A 25360-nucleotide genomic window follows, 5' to 3' on the forward strand; every position below is an offset into this window, starting at 1 on the left:
TGTGGTCTGAATTAAGATACACCAATATATTCAGTTATTACATATTTATACCTTATATATAAATTCAGGGGACTTAGGAAAACTGCTCTTGACTTCTATCTTGTGAGCTATCAAATTTGATTTAATTCACATTTATTACAAAATATCTTTTTTCTTCTGGCTCTACAAAGCAGTAAACTGTAATGAACAAGCAAGCAGTTTTTACATTACAGTAACAAGAAAAAAGCCCTATTCATGCAAGCAATTAGCAGGGGGAAGTGATGCTGATGATGTGCAGTTTAACCTCTCTTGCAAAACTGGAAAGAGATAAAAAAGACAAAGCCATCCTTTGAGAGAGCCAGATCATTCTTAATCTTGACCCAAAAGGATTCATCTTCAGGAAAAAACAATATTCTTAAGCAGTTTGGTACAGTAGCTTAACATACTTGCTAGAGCTCATATTTACCAGATGACAGTTCAAGTAACTGCACTGAAATCCCTAATACATGTACAGTAACACTGTGGTGTGTTGACACGACATGAGTTATGTCTGTCCTTTGATGGAATTTCAGCTTTCTTTGAGAAAGGGACTGGGCAAGAAGGACTATCCATTCCATTTCTAACTGCTTCTTCCAGCTTGGGGTCCCAACACTGTGCTGCCCTGCAAGAAGAACTAGCCACGCCAAAATAGAATATCCTTGAAGACTACAAGGAAAGAGGATCTTCAATTACTTTTATTTTCAAAACACACCTCATATACATATACTGTACTATCTGCAGGGATGATTCCAGGCAGGGTACTCACCTCGTCTTTGTCTACATCTTCATCTACCTCAAACACATGGACAGGCAGCTTATCTGGTCGGGACACCTTGCTGTAACACAGTCATCGGGACTCAGTTAGAAGCAACATGGAAACAGCTATACATACACTGCACTAGACAGTAAACTAAAAAACACTCAAGGCACAGAACAGAAAAGAGAGAAATAAAACACAGAAAAAGTGACCCAATTAAACACAGAATAATGAAGTTGTAATGAAAAGAAAAATTTAAAACTGTTGAGAGTTGCCGTGACTCTGGTGCTGCTCAAGAGAGGTCCACTTAATGGTGCCTGGTCTTCAGCAAAGTAACTAGGTCTGAAGAAATATATCTCAAATTAAGAGCTGAACTGCACTCATGCAAAACATCCTTAAAATAACTGAGAGCTTGACTAATTACAAATCAAAAAGAGAACCTTAAAGGCCAATCTAAATTTCACAGGAGTTAATGAAATTTACATGGGAAAGAATTATACTGTATGTATCCCTAATTTGTAATCTTTTGGTTTAGCTTTCTAGAAAGCAAATATGACTACTTGTTACGTTATAGAAACCTTAACTGTTAGTTTCTTTTTGTTCATTTCGAGTGATTCTCAGGACTTTTAAAGCCTGGCTTCACAGGGGCCTTAAGATATTCAATAAACAAATAATACACTGCAATGTAAGTTATTTTAAATGGTCTGATTACAGACGAGCTGCAATGCTATTTTTAATTTTTGAAGTTAGAAAGATTTAGCATTGATGAGTGCTTTCAAAACCATGACACAAGTACACAATAAACCACCAATTTACATCACAAAATAGATTAAATTTCCAGGTATGTGTTACACCATATACAGTGACTCAGAATGAGGCAACAAAAGGTTGCATCATGTCATCTCAAGTTATTACTCTATAGAGAAGCAGGCTTGTGAATACATTTCTGTTTATTTAATAGAAATATTTCCATCAAATACTGCTTACTTGTTAACTCAGCATGCAAATCATAATGGGGTGAAATGTCTGTTGCACAACCTGTACTTTATCTGCTTGTACATCGCATTACATTAGTCATTATGGTGACAAGTGAGCAGGAAGGGCCACATCATGTTGCGATTTGTGGAAACTCTCGCTCATGGTGAGAACAGGGGTTAGTGAGAACATGGTGACTTTCAGTACTTTCACAAAGTTCACAAGTTTGTGCTTAATTCGAAATGTTCAAGATGCTTCTATAACATTGACAACATTATACTGAGATTACTGAATTAATGAGATTTAATAACCAGTCTGAGAAAGTGGGACTGCAGTTTCCCTTTAAGTAAATCAATATCCCTCCCAGGTGAAACATTCTCATTGGAATGGCCCACGTGAGTGAAACACCTATTTTTAACGAATCACCATCAAACAAAATGATTACACAGGGACCCATGCTGCAGATCACAGATGCTGCTCTCAGTGGTCTGCTGCTAAATGTCACAGTTTTGAGTGAAAACCGGGAGGCATATGGCATGGTGTTAGGGAACTTGATTTCGGCTTTCACCTTTCTCTGCAGTTCTTTTTTAGCAGATGGTTCTTTAATTCCGCTACACTGATTTTGTTTGTCAAGTCCAAGACCCACCCTGCCTGAAAGACAATCACACATTCCCGTTCTGCCTCCCCACTTGAAGTATTACTGTTACAGCTCTCATCACACAAGCTGGCTAACCATTTGTAAAGGCTTGCTGCCTATTTGTAAAGCAAGGCCATCTTTATTTCAGAAATTTCACCCTTCTTTTCCTCAACTATTAATGTTGTACCTTTCCCAGTGAACACAAATCAGGACTGTGTGCAAATGCCCATTTGTATTTCCATACAGAATTCAACACTGGGAAATAGAGCTCAAATTTCCATACTGCAAAGGTTTGTGGGTGTACAAGGCTCATTTTCTGAAGCCAACTCAACAGGGAAATAATGTCCTCATACTGAACTTTTCCCAATCAACAGCAAGAATCCATTTGCACAACAGATGGATAAAACAGATGAGATTTTTTTAAGGATGTGGATCCTGTACAGTCTACCCCCTCCCCCCATTATCATCACTGTTTCTGCAAATGGTTGCTACTCAATCATAAAAAAACCAAAATAGCCTTAGACGGCTTAGTTAGAAGGAAATTTTGTATTGTTGCACTATGGACCTGAGTGACCTGTATTTCCTTATGAGTCTGATGCCAAGATTTCTCAAATGTTTAAAGTTTAAAATGTTTAAATGAACTTAGTTCAAGAGAATGAATGTAGTGAAAGAAAATCGATACGAAATCACTGTTTCTGTCGCTGAGCTGATAAAACACAGAGTCTTGTCTCGGCCAGAAAATGAATAAAGCACATTTATCAAAGCCTGGTATTATAGGATGATTAGCAGGAAAAGAGGGGAAAAAATGTTTCATTACAAAAGGGACTTACTTTGGGAGCTGTCGGAAATCTCCTGAGTAATCCTCATATTTATAATTCACAACGTGCCAGTCTGAGTTACAGGTCTTTATGCACTGTAGGGAAAAAAAATAAAATAGCTGTAAGGTTTTTTCACGTGTTGAGAAAATACATTTGTCAGTGTAGGTGCACAGGAATTCAGAATCACAAGGAGAGAGGAGAATCAGTAGGATAAACCAATTTCCATTTAAAACTTATTTTTAATTAGTAATCTATATAATTACACAGCAGTAAACACGTACTGAACGTGTGAGAATTCAACTGAACATCTAGCCATGTTGTTGAGGCTGACACCGTGGCATCCTTCAAGAAAAGACAGGATGAGCTCCTTGGATCAATTAGCTCCTGAAAAAAAACTAGCTAAACGTGCCAAACTGCCTCCTGTTGTCTGTAACTGTTTTTATGTCAAACTAAAAAGACGGAGCGGATGGCTTCAGTATGCACTTACATTTACTATAATGTGTGTATATATATTATTTGCACTGCACAGCTACCATTTTGATCATCTTTATTTAAACTCCTATATTTAATATAAAGAACAAATTCATTTCCTTCTGGTGACAAAAGTGTCTACATATCTGGATTATTTTTATTAATAAATTCAGCACATGAAACCTCCAGTTTTTAAATTGTTGAGCTCTGCTTCACATATCCCTTATCAATGCTTAAAACATAATATAATGTGAAATGAAATGTAGAGCAAAAAGAGGCATGAATTCCTGTACTGCTCCTGACTTTTAGAATTTGAAATAACTACTTAACATAACTTGGAAACAACTTGGTAGTGCTTTCAAATTTTCAGAAGCCCAGAAAATTAACCAGTGATAGAGATAGATACTTTATTGATCCCGTGAGGGAAATCGCAGTGCAACAGCAGTTTAACACAGACAACACAGACACAGTGTAATGAATGATAAAATAATAATAATACAATACATACAATACAATCTGTACAGTAATAAGTGCACTAAGAAGAGTTAAAAAAATAGTTAAAAAAGAGTCATGCCCATAGAAGTTCCTTTGTTGGATTTCAGATCTGCTAAGAAATTAAATAGATTTTAAGAAATCTGCATATTTTCATATTCAGTATATACAGTACAAGGATTCACTGTATCCTGCAGGTCATTGCTTTCCCTTCTATTAATGATTTATGGAAAACCGGTTTTCAGGGAAATGTTCCAATTGAGAAACCTAAATCAGATTGCGAAATATCTTTACTAACAGTTTTTTACAGCCTAGAATACTTTCAATTTGTTCACAAATATTTGGTTTAGGAAGACACAGACATTTACGTGGGAAGGAATGTTATAAATGGGACAATGGCTGCATTCACAGATCTAATAACCACCAACCAAAGAGGCAGCAAGCTCAAAGAATATCTGTGGCAATGCACGATAATGTGGCTCATGATAATATGTAAAGGAACAAGTAATAGGTTTATTCCATGCTGAAAAAAAGAAGAAAGAGAACACAACGTTTCGGCCGTGGAGCCTTCTTCAGGTGTGAAGAAGGCTCCTTCTTCACACCTGAAGAAGGCTCCACGGCCGAAACGTTGTGTTCTCTTTCTTCTTTTTTTCAGCATGGAATAAACCTATTACTTGTTCCTTTGCAGCCTACGCATGCTGACGCAGCTACCCACCTGAACTACTATGATAATATGTAGGTGTCTAACCAACCCCAAGAGAATAACCCAAGAGCTACTCTGTATACCACCCCTTTCAGTAACTCACAGAATACACACTTGCGAGAACTATCAAAACAGTGCACTGTTGTAATTTCTAGTTACACCAGAAAGATAGGATAATTTAGAATGTCATTCTTGTTACATGAAATGACTCAAGAACCTTACAGTTGAACATTTGAACTCTAGTCTGCATGTTAAAAAAACCAGAAAGAGTGACAGAATCATGCTGTGCCGAAGTCTGCAGCTGTTGTTCATGATGTCATGCTACACTTGACCAGGGAAGGGAAGGATCGTTTCTCCTTTTCCATGGTGCTGCCTTGCCCTATCCCCAAGTTACGTGTAAAGAAAAGGAGAGAGGAATGCACCTTCCCCCACCACTGAACACAGAAGTGTGTTCATTCAACTGGCACAGTGTATTCTGCGGTACATCAAGTGTATAGCTTGCCCATCAGCACGGAGACAATGCACTCTATATGCACAGAAACAAAGAATTATGTTGTACACATGCATGCATTGACTGCTAGTGTGAATGCATGTATGAAAAGTAAACAAGGAAACAACTCCTTAAAAATATTCGTCCATTTTCTAACTGCTTTATGGAATTTAGTATCGCAAGGGAGCTGGAGCCCATCTCGACAAGCAATAGGACACCAGCCCATCGCAGGGCACACCTTGAGCAAAATTTTAGATTGAAATGCAATTTGGTTTGAAACACTCCAAACTCATGGATACAAATTAATGGCAGAACAACTATCCATCATGTAGCTGCTTCATCCAATTCAGGGTAATGAGGGAGCTGGAGAGTATCCTGGCAAACAACAGGTGCAAGACAGGACACACCCTGGATGGGATCCCAGTGCATCACAGGACACACACAGACATAAATGTACACACACTCACATCAGGGCCAATTTACCCCAGAAGTAAACCTTCCAGTCTGTCTTTGGACTGTAAGAGGAAACCTATGCAATCATGGGGAGAGCATACAAACGCCATGCTAACACCCAACGTCCGTAATTGAAACTTCGGTTATGCTAACCACTGCACCACTATGTGGGATTTCAGAACAGTGCACCCCATGTATAAAAAGTGACCCCATCTTACCCTCTCTTTCAGGAGACACTAGTAGTCTGGAAGCACTGCTCAACATAGTCTGAAATCATGCTAAAATATGTGCAACAGCACAAGCTCACCCATGACGAAGAAAGCTCCCAGAAAAGACAGAGAGGTGTTTATGAAATGTATTCCACCTTCCAAGAGCATCCGAAACATGCCAATTCAATGTATTATGTTGATTTATGAAAGTTGGTTTGGGGATATAAAGGATTTCCAAAACAATCAGCATTGAGGGTTTATTATAAGGTAAGTGGAGTGAAGCTATCTAAAATACTGTATAGTTCATGCTGTATACAGGCCAAATCATTCACTGAATTGGCATATAGACAGCGATTCAGTAATGAATACCTTTCATGAGAGACAGAGCTATACAAATTTCCCACATGGGTGTGGCCGTGTTGCCATCATGATAACGTTTTAAAATGAGAACATATCTGCTTTTCGGTCTAAAAAGGGCAGACAATGCATGTGAAATAATAGTGATAATACTCTTTATAAAGGCTAGTTTCCCGTAACTTTAGCATGAACTGTCTAGATGCAAATCAAGCTGGTGACAGAAGGGATTAGCCTGAAGCTCTAACCTTCTCCTTCCTGCTGTTTTTACTAGACATATGAAGAAGCTCGGCTCAAAATACTGTATTTGACTTTCAGGCCAAGGCTTGGAAAATACTTTTTAACCATATAATTCACATTATTTTACAAAGGAAAATTTTAAACTTTTAAATAAGAGAAAAACGGAATCTTACATCATGAAGTTCATCTTTGAATGTGCACATAGGAAAGGATATGAATGAGGAAAGACTTCAGACCACTTTGTACTCTTTGGTTGTTAGTATCTATCTGATCTGGGAATTCCAACAATCCTTTCTTCACAGATTCCATGGGATCTGCTTCTACCACAACTAGGGAGATGATTCCAGCATCTTTGCTCCGTCTTAAAAGTCCAAAAACTTAAATGTTCACATTAAATGAACCTTTACCTTTCTCATTTCCAGTAAAAATTTTCCCTATCTTCCTCACTGCATTTTTCCACTCCTCAAAAATACAGTAAACTCCTTAAACAAAGCAACTATATCTGAGGAAAGCACCCAAGGGAATTCTAATGTCCCTTAGAAGTCTCTCCAAAGGGAATTTCTACACACTGGGTTTTTCTAAACGACCTGGGGACCCAGTCCATGATTCCTATTTTTCCATGATCTTAAGTTTTGTTTACTGGTAATTCACAATGACTAATCCGGACAGCTTTAAAATAACCATTGCTGGGCTAGGTGGTGCACAGTGCTGGAGAGGCATGACTTTAGATTTCAATCCACACAAGGCATTTTCTTACACTAAATATTCTCCGGTGGGTTCCCACCCACACAAGTGTCAGGTCAGGAACAACACACACGATGCTCTGCTATTCCAGTTACCCATCCCACACTGACAGAATTTCACAACCCTCAGGCAAAGAGTGCACTTAACCACAATGACAGTCACTCATTTGAGCAAAGTCATCCCCAAACCCTCTCTTCAATATGTACAGTAGTGAGACATTCAAAGTCAAATCCAGTAAAGCCCTGCAGATGTGCAGTATTTCATGCTATTCTGATAGAGATAATCACCGCCTCACAAGAAGTGACTTACCTCCTGGACAAATAAGCTCTGTGCCTCTTTCTCAGCATTTTCTGGCACTGTAGGATAGATCGTCCTTCCACTGCGTCTCAACATCGATATCTAGAAAGATATAAAAAACATGAGTGAGCACAGCTATGGACAATACCCGGCTCCTTACTGTCTTGTCAACAAACATTCATTCACTTATCATTCTCAAAATCACCACAGATGTTCAGATCCCACATCAATGAGACAAATGTTAACATTATTTTACATATTCACCATTATTTCATTTTGCTAAAAAATGAAAAGATATTTCTGTTACTGGAATGTTGCTATGATTTTAATTTATATCATCTTCATAAAAAGCTTAAAATGGATCTTGTACGAAACAGTTTAGGGTTACAGTGTCTTAAAGCACAATTCCCCATGAATTACGGGATATAAGAATATTATAAGCTTTGAATGTTGCCTAATAGTAGAAAGCAGAGCACTCAAGTAACCTCTAATTCTACTCCACGTATGTGGGCAGTGCAGTGGCTCTGTGGCTAAGGATCTGCACCTGTGGCTGGAAGGTTGCCGGTTTGTATCCCGTGGCTGGCAGAGGAATCCTACTCCGTTGGGCCCCTGAGCAAGGCCCTTAACCCCACCTGCTCCAGGGTGCCGTATAAATGGCTGACCCTGCGCTCTGACCCCAAGCTTCTCTCCCTCTCTGTGTGTCTCATGGAGAGCAAGCTGGGGTATGCGAAAAGAACTTCCTAATACAAGAAATTGTATATGGCCAATAAAGTGATATTACGTATATTTGGTCGAAGTAAGCAATCACAGTAGTGGTCTCATTTATTTTATGGTTCATTGTCATCATGTACATATACTTTGACCTATGAAACAGGCAGAACATCTACAGTACAGTATGTCTATCTACACAAAAATGCAGTGTTAGAAGTTTCTAAAATGGGACAGACTGCATTGCAAAGCCAGCAAACAAAGTTAAACCACAAACACACAGTGAAGACAAGATGAGCTTACCCTTCCTTGACAAGACACTTTCACTCAACAAGACTAAGTCCATGAACTGAATATGAAAACTTAATGCAGGGAATCTGATTTTATTGCCTGCGACTTACTCCTAACTGCACCATAAACTGTGTGGTGGACATGTTTCAACAACTCACGTGTAAACACTGAAAACATTAATAACACACTTCAACTTTGTAACCAGAACACCAAAGTGTGAATCTAGAAAAACAACTGCTTTAACCTTATTTCAGATCCTCTCTTAGGATGGTTCTGTAGCTACACATTTCTTAAACTTAAAACTCAGGTCTCCTGCTTTCACACAAATAACTGGGAGAAAGATGTGATTTCCTCACCAATGGTTTCTAGATGAGAACAAGGCAAAAGACCACTGAAATGAACAGTAGTTTTAATATAAGCTCAAATAATTAATATCAAGTTTTTTAGTGATTGCAAACCGACATCCTATTTTAAATGGTTTGCTGTTACACCTTTAATTTCTAGACTTTGTTTTTACATTAAAGAGAGGAAGAAGTGCTAGATTAATGCATACTAAGACAATATTCAGAAAGGTGGAAAGTGTAGAAGAGATATCTCTAGGATATTTCAACTGTGTATTTTACACCAGCATGGTGGTTTCTTGTAATTAGCTTGTAAAGTCAATAGCATGTCCTTTAATTGCCTGAAAATTGTGTGCACAGCTGGTCATGATTTAACAGAAAACCCTTCAAAATGTTTTTTTATTTCTTTGTGAAGAGCAAGGTTTTAAAGGTCACTATTATGAAGCAAGATGCTTCTCTTCATTGTTCACTTTGGAGGCCCATAAACACACCCTGTCTTGGCAGAGAGCCACTTCATGTAGAGCTCCAACATTTCGACAAAAATATTTTTGATCGAGTTTTCATACGGCCGATTTGCTGTGAAAGAGATGCCATGCAGAGGTCTTGAGTTCAACTGCTGTCAGAAATTAAACCCCAAACTGTCTAGCAGGTCTCTGAATTCACACCACACCTATTTTTCCTACATACTATGCAAGGGCAGTAGCTGGAAAAGTAGGACATCTCTAAGCTCTCAAGACTTCACTTGGTGTCAGCTTACATCTAACAAAATGATTAAACACCTTTTCAGAAAAAAACACATTTACAAGGAAAAGCTATAAAAAGCTGAAGTAAAGCCCTAGATAATCTTCCTTTCTGAACACAAACACACACTAGTTGCCCATCTGTAAGCAAGAATAGATTCGACAAAGTATAATTTTTGTTCATCCAACACCTCCAGTCTTCCATTTTAGACTTAGTCTTCTGGTATTTCTGTGCCACAGTTTACCCTAAGTGCTTTATATTCCTAAACAAATTCACTTGAGTAAATTTTTACATACAACACAGACATACACATGTAAAAATAAAAACTGGATTTGAACTAAGGATGTAATGCCAACAAACTGTGCAGATATTCAGATTTTAAAGTACAAAGGAAATCCAAAGACAATTTTCATTTGCCAAAGGACAATTATATCACATTTATTTGGTTCTTATTTCATGTAGCCTGATGATTTCTGTTTGCCAGTAGCCAAAATTCAAAATAGTTTTTTTTATGCATCGTAATTGTCAGTCATCTGCAACCCCAAAGGCAATTTCAGAAATCTGTGATTAGATTACTATTGCACTGATCGGGAATGGGTTATTTGTAGATATACTGCTAAAAGTCACAGAAATAAAGAGAAGTAAAGAGGACGAAATGGGTATGATGTTGCAAAACAAAATCTGCACTTATAGGAAACGGAGCTTGTACACAATATACAATACAGAATTCCTTCCTTTCTTTAGCGTTCACAGTCATTCTCTGTGCTACACCACAGGCCAGACAGTGACTTCGGTAGGGTAAAAACCATCTTCCCAGCTTTCTTTGTCTGTGGCTAACCCAAGGGCACTCAAGACATGCAATGGCTTGCAAAAGCAGAGACAACTCCTCCCACTAGAACAATAACACTTTATTAATTGAAAAGGTTCCAGTATTTTCAGTATTATTTTTGTGCATTGACGAGATTAAACTGGAATAACTTCTGAACACATAAAACATTTCACCTTGTACGATCTTATAGAGGGATGTTGAGCATTTTGAAACTTTCTGCATTGTCCCTAAACAGCCAAGATGGCTAAAAAGTTTGAATAATAATCAGTTGTGTATATGCACTTTATCCTATATACATATATATTTCCAGATGTTTTAGAAAATAGAAGAACCCTAATAAAGGGTGAAACAGCTGTCCATGGCTGATAACTCTGAGTTTAAATGTGTGGAAAAGCAGAATGAGAGAAGTTATAGGAGAGTTCTGGCTCCTTTAGTGTTGTGATTGAACTAAGAGCGAACCAATATTCTTAACCATAATTCATTGCAATTGCTTTCCTTAACTCTGACCCAAACCTGGAATAGAGTTCAATTAAATATACATTAACACACCTCCATCACTAATTTCTGCAGCAAGAACCCCATATTTCAGCAGATTCCAGTACATCTGTGGCTGATAGCTGCTTTTGTCATTAGGTCTAGCCTTCCACAAATCATGATCTTATCACTAAATAAACCATATGGATACTTTCAAAGCTTTTACTCAGAAGGTTTAAAGTGAACATCAGATTTTTATTGCAGACTACATAGCACATCTCTGCCATGAGTGAACTGTTTTACAGCGCACTGCTGTGAAAAAAACACAGCAGCCAGGATAACACCACCAATTGTATTTGTTTTATGATTTTGGGTCCCTGGGTTTATGAAACAGCAATAACAGTTTAAAATTTTTTTAAAAAGACCATGAACACACACTGAACTGCCTGCCTATTTTATTAAGATATGGCTTTTCAGTTTTGTCCTTTCACAGTACCCTCAGCATAGAACATGTTGAATTTTACTCTGGGTGTTAATAATTCATTTCTGAATTGTTTTCAGGTTTGAAACTCTTGAAGATGTTAAGTGTTCCCCATAAAAACTGACACATAGCTAAAAAAGCAACTTTGTTGGTGGTGAACTACTTGAACTACAGTAAAATTACTGTTCAATTAAATGAGACATGGCTTTAGCAGGACTGAAAACACTGGAGCCACCAGAACTGGGACAGGGAAGCACTGACTGAAATCCTCTAACTGCCTGTGAAACAGCACAGTCCAGAGAGGAAGGGGGAGCAGTGAGCCAAAAGTTTCCCCACAATGTTGCCTTTCTAGCACTGCCCCTTTCATGCAAGACTGATCTTCCCCACCATACCTTGAACTGTAGTCTTCAACTTCAGTTCAGTGTTGTGACTTGGACTAAGGGATAAGGACTCAGATCCACATAACACTTTCCGCCATTCTGGCATCATACTTGTTGTTTTTCTTTTTGAATCGGGAAAGAACACAATGAACTTGTAAAGTTTGACGAGAGTCTTTTAGGATGATCCTTTTAGGAAATCCCCAAGCATTCAACATTTCTTTCAGTTTATGCAACACCAATGTTTTTTTTTTCTTTTTAAAAAGGTGATAAATCTAAAGCAACAGGAAATGCTTTATAAATGTGGTCCAAAAATAGTTAAATCTAATTTAATTACAGTGTTATTTGTCTTTTTTGTTCCCCAGAGGTGAGGAACTTTGCCTATAGCTCTGCTAAGATGCATTTATCATTAGAAGGTTGTTTCTGAGGTGCAGAGTACTTCTGCTATTATGATCACACAGAACATACATAAACTTGCCTATTAGCAAGGATGTGTATGTATCATTCCCTTGAGTCCTTATACAAAGTGAAAAAAGTTTGCATTCAGTACTGTAGGCAAGTGCTGAAAATCCCACTGGTGACATCTAGGCTGGTTCAATAATACAGATCCTATTAATAACACAATAATGGGAAGAGCTGACAGAATCAATACATTAACATCTCACTGCCTCCAGTCTGAGTCAGGAATCACTCCACAACTGTCAAGCTTTCCGGAGATACTGCCCCTACTGAGAGTCCCAGGCCTCTAAGAGCCCATGATAAAATCATCAAAGTTTCTATTCGTAACCTCTGGGTTTTGCCTTCCTCTCCCCGGTCACAGCTTCCTGACTCACGATAATAATCACTTCAATCCAACTAGCAGAAACAAACGTGCATGAATAGTGCAGTCAGGACACTGCCTAAAGGAAAGGCAGTGAAATGAAAACTGTAAAGGGAAAAATAAAAACGCAGCCATGTGACCACAGTTAAAAACGCCAGGTACAGTCAGTCATCGTTAATCAGAATAAACTTGATTCCTGAAGACAGGTCGCTGGCAAAACTTCAATCAAAATCATGATTGGCCCAATTTCAGTTTGGCCTTTATATAATCCTCTGTGTCTTATTAGAACAAGTATCCCAAAGCAATGAAACTGTCCAGTTTTAACAGAGCACAGATGTACATTTCAAGTCATTAATGTCACCTTTGGCAACAGGCCCTAAATGATCAAGTGATGCCCATCTATTACATATGGAACTATTAGTGTTGTCCATGTCATCTTGGGATTGTGATGTAGATGTTTTATCACTATGTGAAGGTCATTCTTCTTATCAGTAGGATTCCATGATATTTTGCAAGTATGACAAAAATTATCTCTAAAGTAAAAAAAAAAGAATGTGAAAGACTACTGGAAATGAAACCTCTCATCCAACAACATTGTAACTAGGCAGTTGCCTTAATTTAAAGGACCAAGATCTCTTTTTTGTAGTTTTCTCACATGTTCAGACTGGGATTATAAAAATACCGGATGCAGGTTAAAATTTGCCTATTTTGTTAAAACGTGGTGATGTTACAAACTTTCCCACTGTGCATTTTCTTGGGGAAGTACACTTGTGGGCACGGTTAAATTTAGCTTGCGACGTAAGAAAAAATATGCTTCAAAAAGCATTACTGCAGAGTATTTAATCATTCTCTATGAAAACAAGAAAACATATAAAAGTTTGTTACAGTACATTCTGCCATTTATGAATTTAATTCTAAATGGACTACTAATCTAATGCATAGAATAACAGATTTGTAATGGACTGTCAATAAGAAATCTTTCCACATTAAAATGTGTTTCAATACAGGAGAGCTGGAATCTTTATCTTTTTGTACAGAACACTTGCAGCTTGTAGAACATTCATGCAGATCTGAAAAATTCCTTTTCTGGGCACTTTCCCAGTACATCAATCATCTTCAACTATTATCTGAATGTTTCTTAATTAAAAAATAATGGCACTCTTTTCTAATAGACGGAAGTGCTTGTTATTTTCTGCTATTATCAGACATTTACTTTGCAAGCGATGCTTAGTTCTGTCAAGACATAAGGTCTGAAGGCTCAACATATCCTTATGCCATGAGATAAATACATACTGTATATTAATGTGCATGCGTTAGACAATTGACATCTACCTTTCCTTTAGTGTATGGCTCAACCTTCCATTTCCAGTTCTGAAACCGACATCTAAAGAAATATTATATTACATTTATATATATGATAGCTAGTTTGTACTAACACTTTGCCTAAGTTAATTTCAGTTTGTCATATAATGCTGAGAGATTTTATATAATGCCTACTGCTGAACATAATATGAAAATTTAATTTAATTCAAATTCAAACTTTCTCAAAAACTATCAAGCATTGATAGAATGCCTAGGAATTTCATACTCTGCACGGTTTATATACTTCGGCAGTAACATATATATTAAATAAGAAAACACTTCAGAGACAACTTGCACAATAGTTTTTTAGAAAGATAGTACGATTTCTTCGAAACACAGTTCTACAGGTTTATGTTAAACAGACAAAAGTTTGCCCGAAAATAATCTGTTCACACCCAAAAAAAAAATAGACAACGGAAAAGCTTCCAAATGTATGCAGAGAGGTTAATCATTACTTTCACAGACTCCAGCACTCTAATCACAGGTTTGAACAATGCCCTTCCACATATAGAACTTCTTTCTGCTCCTCCTCAAATATTACACATGTTGCTGCTTCTTGCAGGTTGTAGTTTTAATGCAGATAAACAGAGTACAGAGTTAAAGCACTCCCCATTGGAGTAAACGATCCTCATTTTTTACCATTAGTCTACAGTGGGGAAAAAGGATGAAAATACAGTTTGTAGTGTAGGCTCCAAATGTTGAAAGCACAGAGAAACGTCAACACGAGACTCTCTATTCTGACAACAGGGCAGATCTTGCTCTGAAATCAAACCTGAAGGATAATCACTTCAGTCAGGGCTGTCTCTTTCAAGCAGGCCAGGAAACCGCACAAACACACAAGTCTAAAGTCTAAACTTTAAAATACAAACGAGTGTCAGATGACAGATATAAAAATGTCATTTCCTTTGTCATGCAGCAGGCACACAGTTGGGAGGAAAAAAAGTCACCGTCTCAGTAGAATGTAAGGGGAACAATAAAAAATAATCTTTGAGAGGATATGTACAGTATCTGATTTTCAAAGGTTTAAAATGGCTCAGTTTAGCTAAAATTAAAAATAGAGCAACTGTAATCTGAAGTTATATGAATAATTTTATTCCTGCAGTAGCTTGGTTTGAAAACTATACACAAATGTGGTATCGGTAGACTGATGCAGTAATTGTGGAGCATTAGCATAGACTGTAAAATAAATAGGAGGTCCACTAACATTAAAACACTTTCTTGTGGTTAGCCTAATCAACATAAATATCATCAAGATTTATCTTCAAAAGGGGGGTAATTTTATCACAATATAGTTCAAGAAAATACATCCAAGATAATGAACATGATAAGACTTCACTAGCCTGCTATGGAGGAAAGGAAGTCCAGATATCCAGATCGGGTGGGGCAGCTTTGTGCTGTTTGAGAAATGCTCCCTAAGCAACGGGGTTAGACAGTAACACTCGTTAATGCCTGCTTTTTCTAATTTTCAGCTCTGTGATTAAAGCCAGATGGTAATCCACAAAAGAGATGGAATTTGAGAACAACCTGTAGTGCAAGGTATTTTTTTTCCTACTGGACTGGAAAGAGAACAAAATCCCTAAAGGTGGTTAATATGCCGATGCACAGCCAGCTCAATTATTCCCTTATCTGTGCTAACAGCGCATACCATGATAAATAAGAAATTGCAATACAGTATACAGTATGTCCTGTCTAGATTTCTTTCATCATCCCAGATTTGGAAGCACATCCACTTGATGACGCAGGTGTCAGCTCTGTGGATGCTGTACGCGCTCACCCCCCCACACAAATTTGTAATCATATTATTGTTTAAGCAGGAGTATATGCATTTTTACTATGTACAGTATATGTTCGGGAGATTACCATGGAATTGCACATTCACAATGCTGCAACAGTTATGAAATGCGGACTCTTTAGCAAACTTATCTAAATATTAGTTATGATTCAGTTGATTTATCGGTGAATCAGGTGCAACTCCAGACCAAAGAGGAACTACATGAAAATGTAAGAAACTGAAACATTTGCAATTAGGAAAACTAGCCCTAGAAAAAACAAACAAACCCACTGTAATCTGTTTGAATTTGACTTCTGGTAGTTGTTGAAAAGGATCTACCAATGAGCTTAATGATGTTGAGGAAGCAGGCACCAGCACTGGAGCAAAAAGTAAGCAAGACAGAACATCAGCATTCTCCTAACTCATCTTCAACGATGAGAAGGGAATGGCTTTGTGCAAAAATTAAGATGCAACATGCAGGGACTTGAATTTTCTACAAAGGCAATGAAAAAGGGTTCAAGACCACGCAGAAATAGACTTTTTGAGATTTTAAAAAGTCTGAATGATGGTGTTTCCATCTTAAGCAGACTATAGGTTGCAAAAAAAGGAACTGACGGTAACCAGCAACAAACACAAGGGAAATTGTTTAAGATTTAACAGATGTTTTTTCTAGTCATAGAGTTTCCTGTGATCCATGATACTGAAGTACACCTGTTGCTTGTCACATCATTCAGCAGTTTTGCACAGGATCCATCTGGCTCATTCTGTGGGTGAGTGTGACCTATGCTTCCACATGACAGTTTATTACCTATGTGCCAATGTTAGTCAAAGGATGCCACTGCTCTAAAGGATGAGATGTTTTCCCAACAGCGACAGCTGTTAACTGCAAATCTCCAGTTTTCCCTTCCCTGCAGCTCAACAAATATCTTCCAACTGCTCCTACAAGTGAACAAAAGAGTTTGAAAAATAATAAGAAAAGTTCTGATGAGCAGGCCACAAGATGGTAAAGTATTCAGAAAATAACAAATCTTCCTGTGGACTAATGAACTGATTCACCTTGGATTAACAAACCAAAGTTTTCAGTCTTGTCATACGTATTTCAATACCTTATGCAGAAGCATTAATACCCACTATGAGGGAAGTTGTCGGTCATTATAATCCAGTATCATATCAACTTGAACACACTATTAGACCATTAACTCATTAAATATCCCTCTTTGCCCTTCATGTTCCTGCTGTAGGTGTGGGGACATCAAGGTATGCACAGTATATACATTTCTTATATTCAGTATAAAAACAGTGTTGGAGCTGTTAGTATAATAAAATCCACTCATCCAAAGTGAACTCATTCACAGCTCTGGTGGTTTGTAATCCAGCATGTTCTCTGCTGGAGAGGAAGCTCAGACAACTAACCACATCACACGCTCAGAATGAGACGCAAAGTTTCATCTCACCCACGAAGAGCTACTGTAAGCACAAATGGTGGGATTCTGAGGTGTCAGAAGCATATTGCACAATGGAAAGATGGCCACAAGGTACTAGGTTTCAAATTTGCAATTTGGGAGTAGATCAAAGTTTTCCTTTAAACTGGCCCTAAGTCTGATTTGAACCCAGATTTCCTGTAGTAGTCTGGAAAATAAAAAAAGTCATTCTACATCCCATATAATAACTGGAACAAACCAGCTGGAGTACAGTGCATGAAAACTACATCCCACACAGGCAGTTAATCAGGCGTGGGACATTCTACCCACATATTTAGGTTTGTGGAATACTTTTAGGCAGTCAACACTTGCAAGCAGTCTTACTATATTTAACCCAAGCCACTAATGACTGCCACAGGTCATCAGATCACAGTCTGGAAATTGCAGAGAAACTAATCTTTCACATGTGACACACAAACAACAGGTTTTGAAAGCAATTTAATTATATGTATGAATTAACAGTTCCTCGATCCTTTTCATTTACTTTATTGTTTAATGTACGTGATGAGATTTGGTAGTTGTATTTAAGCACGGAGAACACTTACTCTGCTCTATTTCCAATGTAGAAAATAAAAAGGATGAATCAGACATGACAACACTATTTTCAAGTAAACCGAAATAAAAATAAAACATTTTGGAAGTGAATCGGGGCTTTATTTAGTGAGATTATATGGACTTATTAAATCAATGAAAGGTGATTGATTTCAGTTTTTCAATGCCATCTTTAAAAAAAACAAAAGAGAAAAGGGATATGAGACAGTCAGTCAGTCAGGTTGTTCATGGAAAATATTTCACTAGACTCAGAAGAAATAAAGTTCCATTTGATAATTAGACTGTGTGCAACAGAAAGACTGCTTTAGAGCAGGATAAATATCTATACTCCCTTCCCGTAAGTTGTGCCAGGCAATATTACCTTTCATGGTCTGCAAAGCCAGTTTTGTAACTTGTGTGCACCCAAGAATGGAAAAGATGAAAGAACATCCAGCACTTGTTTCACATTTTTGCTGATAATCTTTAGCCTTTGTCATAGCAGAAGAGGAAAAATATGCTAACAATCTGTATAAATGACACTTTTCCTCACGATGAAGTGATGGAAATAAAAGGATATCATTCTGAAACCTCTCACAGGAAAAGATGTTTGCCAAAGTTTACAACAAAGAGAATTTCAGACAGAACTATCGGAGTTTGGATGCTTTGAAGATCTACTATACATATTTCTTATGAAGAACACGTGAAATGTGTAAATCATGTACTTGGGGGGAAAAAAGTTCAAGCTGTTTACATTTCTGTGTTGTCATCATGCTCAATGATACATATACAGACTGTAAATACTAACAGGATGTTTATTTTACTGCACTGTATCCACACATTATTATATTTCATGGCTTGCTCATCAAGTCTGTGCTAACCTTAATGTTATTTTTACATTAGTGTACCTTCACAGTTGTTCCTTAAAACTATACACACATTTTCTTTGTGAGTTGCTTGGGTAAGAGATCAAATTAACAAAACAAATGAACTCAAGAGTTTCTTCTGATTTTATGCCCACAGGCATCTAAGTGAATTTGAGTGGCATGGCAATTTATTTGAGATTTATCAATGATTTCTGAACTTGGGAACTTGGGTGTTGAAAGAAGACACCACAGCCGAAACATGTTTTTCCTCATGTTTTTCGTGTTGACACCTGATGAATGCTCCAAAGCGAAAACGTTGTTTCTTTTCTTCTTTTTTCAGCATGGAATAAACCTTTACTTGTTTCTTTGCAGTCTACGCATGCTGACACAGCTACCTACTTGAACTACTTCAGCCTACTTCTGCTGCGACCCACTATGCCTTCCGCTAAATCTTTTTCTAGACCTCTTTGTCATTCCTTCTCCTCCTCCTCCCTGGGCCACTTGCCCCTCTTCTCAAACTAAACCAGCATTCTGTCTCTTCATAGCGATCTGTTCCAAGACCTGAAACCCAAAGAAGGCTCCACAGCCAAAACATTGTTTCTTTTCTTAAGATATGTATTGCTTGAACACTCATTTAGAAAAGGGACTAAAATGACAATGTCAATTGACCCCTAAGAAATATCCTCAAGTCTTCCATTCCTTGTTTGTTAACCGTGTTCTGCAGTTCCACCAAAACGAAGATTGGAGGGAGCAAGAAACTCTTCTTTGAGCTCTGCAAGAGGTCCAAGCGACATGAGAGAGAAAGTTGCATATTCTAGACACCTTTAAAAAATGTGGTTTGGATTGTGAAAAAGTGCACATTCTGTTAGAGAAAACATGATACACATGCAACTGAAACATTTAAGAAGCAGCCTCCATTGTCAATCGCATGGACTGCTGATGAAGTCCTTTCTGACATGCAACTGGTATTGCAGGCAATGTGTGGTCTTCTGCTCTCCCACACTGCTGAGACATCCCTAGTAATTAAGCGGCTTCTAAACCATTGTGTTCCTGCAGGCATCACTCGGGTAACGCAACTGGCCAATTCTGAATGATTTCTACCACTTTCCAGACCTGGAAACAGGACTATGCTGAACACATGCTGTACACAATCACAATGTAGAGCAATCCTTACAACAAATGCAACCTTTTTTAAAGTACTGCATGTACTGTACACCAAATGCACATAATAAGGCAGCTGCTAACTCACTTACTTCCTTTAATTGTCCCAGATTGGAAATTTGCTTTGCAGGCAGGTAAAAGATATAAACATATTGTGTATTGTGTTAACACAACATGAACCCATCAACAAATAAGAAACATATGTACTGTATTATGAGAAAGAAAATATACAAAAGTAAAATATACAATCCAATACAGTCCAAATTAAGCAGGTTAATAGCTGTGGGAATAAAGGAAGGATAACTTAGTTCTCTTGCACTCGAATCTTTTCTAAATCCAAGCCCAGATAAAAGGAGGTCAAATTCACTCTTGGGTGGTCATGACTGTCAATGATTATATTGACCTTTCGCATTAACTACAGTTAATTTACAATCGACTATGTCTCAGGGTGTTTCTCCAGCTTCTTTTCTTTTCTCCACTTGGTGGGACTAATGATCACCCATATAAAAGCCCCCCGTGGAGAGCTGACACATGAAGACACTGACCTGAAAGTCTTCCAGAGGGAACTGCAGCATGTCCCGCAGGGCATCGCTGAGGATCTGGGTCTTCCTCTGCACCAAGACATTCTCATAGTCTATTGGCTCGATCACTTTTGGCTTTGCCTGAAAACACATGATAAAAAAAGACAATTAAAAACAGAAGAGTAAATTACCAAGTCATTTGAACAACTTAGAAAGAAATATAACCTACCCCAATCTCACCTTTTTTCCCCCATTTATAATGTATCTTTACAAATAAGACACTTTATATTTACCCAGTTAACTGTGTCTGCCTCCCCAAACTGACACCATCTCATCTTGAAATCTTACCCGATGACAAAGATTTAATATTTAAAAATGTACTCTTTCATTATGTTGTTCAATCTTGTCTGTAGTTAAAACTTTGTGGGAACAAGACCTGGACAGACGTATTCAAAAGGGCCAGCGGGTGTCCATTTTAGAATGAAACCAGGATTGCTCCATGTGTGCCAATCAGGGACTCATACAGATTAAAGTTAGACACACTGTATGTAAGCAATGTCTCATCAGAGCTCAATACAAACTGATAGCCTGCCTTGTGCAACTCTTCTTGCAAGACGCCCTATCCTCCTTAATCGGAAGCAAGATGCTCCACCCACATTTTTTCAATGGATCAGAGTTTCTTAAGATGGAGAAAATCAGATCCACTATTAGTGGGCCCACCATTAGAATTTTTAAAGCTTGGCAACTATTTCTGAACTATTTTGAGACTTTGCCTCCCTTCTACACCTTAGACCTTATTCTGTTGCTAATTGGCTACCTGGCAGGATTGCCTTCCATTTTTACTTGCTTCCTAGAGACTGTTTAGTGTAATTAGTACTTCACTGTTCTTTTTTTGTATCTTCAGACTCTTGATCCTTTAGTTTTACTCCTTTTTGAGAAGGAAGATTTGGGTGGGACTTGGGAGGGAGATTGGAAACTCTGTATTTTTCCTTTACGTAAATTATTCTCAGATGAAGCACTGCACCAACAATTTACAAGTTCTTTATATTGTTCTAATACGTAACGTATGCATCATGTATTTTTGTTGGTTTACACAATAACAATACTTGAAAATGCTACAGCCGTGCATGCTGCCTCTTTCTGTGGGGGAGCAAAGATTATGGATTGAACACTGATAAGAACCTGCAAAGAACGGGAAGCATTAGCTTGTTCCTGAACATACAGCAGAACTAAGGAAACTCTTCATTTTTTAGGTGGGCCAGAAAGAGCTAAAACAAGCATTACCAAACACAGGCAACAGCCCAATTTGTCAGCATTACAACATCAAATCTAGAACATTTAGAACAATCTAGGTAACAGAGAAGAGGTGACTAATCAAAAAGGGGTAACTTAAATTGTTCTCAGTATTACAAGCAATTCCATGCAGTTTCCTCTTGCGTTCTCTGGTTCATGATATACTGTTTATTCAAGACATCTGCTGATGACATTGACTGTCAGTACATTTTGAATACTCATATCAGATCCCCTCATTGATGTCTTCTAGACTGAAAACCTTCTGTTCTCTCAGCCTGTTAATGTTGAGTATTCCCTTAAGCCCAAGTATGTACAGTAAGATGTATAGCTTATGCCACATGAGCTCTGTTATAATACAGCTATAAGACTGTACACAACCACTTGTAGTCTGGCATTTCAGCATCTTAATCATAACAGAACACCACAAAGTTAGAAGGGACCAGTCTGAGTATCCTCCTGGCATTGGGAAAGTAAAATCTACAGACGGTAAGAAAATGAAAATTGTGAGCAGTCACTAAACATAGATGATATAGGTTAACTGTACTCTCCTGGCAACTGCTTGACCTGAACGGGCATAATCTCAAACCTTCCACATCTCCCAGTTCATTTAGATTTGGATATTTCACAGTAATACTGTACATCTTTCAAAATTTTTCGATTTAAAATTTTACAATCGCATCATATGGTAGTATTCGTGCAAGCCCTTTTTTTAAGATGGTTTATTTAAATACTTTTCACAATTATTAATGGTCCTCCCAAACGGGGAAAAAAACAACTTTTGGTTGCACTTTTGCTTTGGCCAGTAAATGACATGTGGCGGTTAAAAGACACACAACTCCGTGGAATGCTGTCAACATGGGGAATAGGTATACAAAATGAAAAAAAATCCACAATGTAATGCAAAGGACTAACGTTTAAATTTTAAAATTACACTAATGCCCACATAAACAAGATTCCAATAGAGAAGGATTCCTGACCTCACTGATATTTCGGTTGTGCCTTTCTGAGCTAGCCTGTTACATTCCTATTGCCTTACTCACAATTTTCATCTGCGAGGAATCTACAAAAATTCTACCTGGTGCGCAGCACAGAAGGCAGCCCAGTACCAGTCACTGAAGCTACATTTGCATGTTATCTGTTAAAACGCACAGCTTCCATTTGTGCTGGTCTGTTATCACCCAGTGAACAGACAGCAGGTTAGATGTAATACTACTTCCAGTAGGAATTAATGAGCCACTAATACGTATACATACAGTACATAGCCGCTGACATGATATTTCAGTGTTCTGACTTTATATTAAGAAAGTGAGTGAAATACAGGTTCTGTCAGACTTGTGCCACTCATGTTGATGTATTACTCAGCAGCCTGGTAATCCCTTACAGGTTTTGCACAGAGCCACTACAGAATATTTGTTCAGACCGGACAGTCTTTAAATTGCCAAAGAATTAAGAAATAAGGATGAAGATACAGCGTGCCTGTCAAATTGCTGTTCCCTACTGGCTGTATGTAGTCAAGATGCAAACAATCGGCTCTTTGACAGAGTTCCTGTTGAATGAGCAGCTAAATCACCAGCTAAAATTTAGTTAAATCTGGTTATTTGCGATATTAAAAAGACTAATGTTGACCACAGCAAATTTAAAAACAAAAATTAGCAAGAAATGTTTTGTTTGGAAGATGTCTGCGATTAAAATGTCCAGCAGTAGGTTTATCTGCCCTTTGTGACAATGTCATACTGCAGGATATCTTCTTAAATGTTTTTGCTTCAAGTTCTTTGCCTTCAGGGTTAAGCTAAAAGTTGCGGATGTGACACAAGGGAAAGGAAATCTGTAAATGTAGGATACTGCATAATTTTTAAAACTACTTAAAGGATTTACATGTGCTTTAATGCAGGGTTACTGCAAGCTGGGATTAAAAGCCTTCTGATGTTGGAAGGATAATTTTTTTGTGAAATGGTGGAAAAAAAACATGAATGTATCTAGATCGCACATCCATTTTCTCAGATTTAGCTCAGGAAAACGGGTAAACATTAAGCACTGGCTTTATTCAAAAATCTAAGCGGGCCTTTCGATTCCCAGCAGGGAGTAAAGGTAGTTCAACACAGATTCAAGATCTGCTACAACAGAGCACCTTGTTTCAAGTCCCACCTTCCTCCATGTGTCTGCTGGGTTAGGTCTTCTAAGGCTACAATGGATACTACAAATGAAAGGGTGGAAGATAAAAGAAAAAGAATTGAAATTTTGTCTTAGGTATATTGACTGATTTTGTTTTGTATTATTATTCCCCGACTTCATTCCTGCTCAGGATAATTCTCAGGGGTGTGATAAAAGGGATCTGCTTTGGTAGGGAGTGGATATACTGCAGGTGAATACTGTAAAGGTGTCTAAGCAGCCCAGCCTTGTTTGTGCCAGTAAGAGGTAATGAGAATTCTGTCCGCTAACTGAGCAATCCTGAATATCACACAGTGAAAACCGCTTTGATGTGCTACAGTAGATAAGAGTTCGGTCAAAAAAAAGCTTTAAAGTTTAATGAAGCCTATTTGCCTCAGTAAACAGTTCATTAAATTCTGCACTCTTGCTTTGTGCATGACTGTGCCTGTTACTGTGACCCAGCGGTAGCTGTCTGTTTTAGAGGAAGGGAGGGAAAAAAGGATTTTTTTTCCCATTCCACCTATAAGCCTTAAGCATGTTTTTTTTGCTTTTACAGTCTTGGGCAGGATCAGGAAAGAAACCTAAAAATAAAAACCTTTCTCGGCAAAAGCAAACTATCATCTCTGTACACTTCTATGGACCTTGTCTTCATTTATCTATGTCGGTACCATACATCACATGCATGTTGTGTGAAACAAACACTGCAAGGATATCCATCTGCCTTACGAATAGGGGCCGAGAGTGATTTCCGATTTATCACAACTCCTGAATGTGAACCAGCAGTCAGGATGCAAGATTCAATTAACTTTCTCATCGGGGCGTGCCCACATGGTTTTCTAATATGTAGGCCTACAGTTTGTGAAAGTTCCAAAAATAATACTTTCTAACAAAACAGACTCCATCTAAACTGTCTTCCTCCTAGGACTTAGGCTTTCAGGCCCAGGTAGGTCTCAAGCAAAAAGAGCATCTATCCAAGACCGGATTAGAGGGGAAACCAAGCTTTCACATTTCACAATGGGAAATAACCAGTTCTATGATGTGGAGAAACCTTTCCTTTTTCTGTCTGTGCATCCCGTACCTCACCTTACATAGTTTCAATAGGGATTAACTAAAATAAGGGGAACAAATCTAATGCTTGAACATACTGAATAATAGCACAATGAGTGAGTCAGAATGAATAAGTTAAGGTCTGCAGTCAACCACATTCATATACTGTATGTTTCAGCTGATGATTCCACAGTTCACAGGAGTAGATGGAAGAACAAAATGACTCTTTGAAAATCATGTACAGGCTAATGGCATGACAAAGGGCACAAAATGTGCTACTGCTCAGACAACAAGTCAGAAACCTGCAGTAGTTCAGCTCAATATCCTGTATCAACATCATGCCTTACAAAGTCTCATTAAAACAATTTTAGTGCATTAGGGAGCAAATTTTTTTTTGAACACATAACTGCTACTTTGCATTTATGTGCAATACTTCACTAATTAAATCACAGTCACACTAAA

The 25360-nt window shown here is 37.9% G+C and overlaps 1 protein-coding gene across 4 annotated transcripts in view; it reads right to left on the bottom strand.

Annotated features, from left to right (window-relative positions):
• LOC148836053 (dedicator of cytokinesis protein 9-like) overlaps positions 1-25360 on the bottom strand; it is a 156696-nt gene that overhangs the window by 66045 nt on the left and 65291 nt on the right. For all 4 annotated transcript variants that reach the window (XM_088912611.1, XM_088912609.1, XM_088912610.1 and 1 more), the window contains exons 2-5: positions 20435-20551; positions 7671-7760; positions 3218-3300; positions 785-854 (exon numbers count right to left, since the gene is read on the bottom strand). In XM_088912611.1, coding sequence (XP_088768737.1) covers positions 785-854; positions 3218-3300; positions 7671-7760; positions 20435-20551 — 360 coding nt within the window. The remainder of the gene's footprint in view (positions 1-784; positions 855-3217; positions 3301-7670; positions 7761-20434; positions 20552-25360) is intronic.

This window comes from Atractosteus spatula, chromosome 4, assembly GCF_055471065.1.
Source record: "Atractosteus spatula isolate fAtrSpa1 chromosome 4, fAtrSpa1.hap1, whole genome shotgun sequence".
NCBI lineage: Eukaryota > Metazoa > Chordata > Actinopteri > Semionotiformes > Lepisosteidae > Atractosteus > Atractosteus spatula.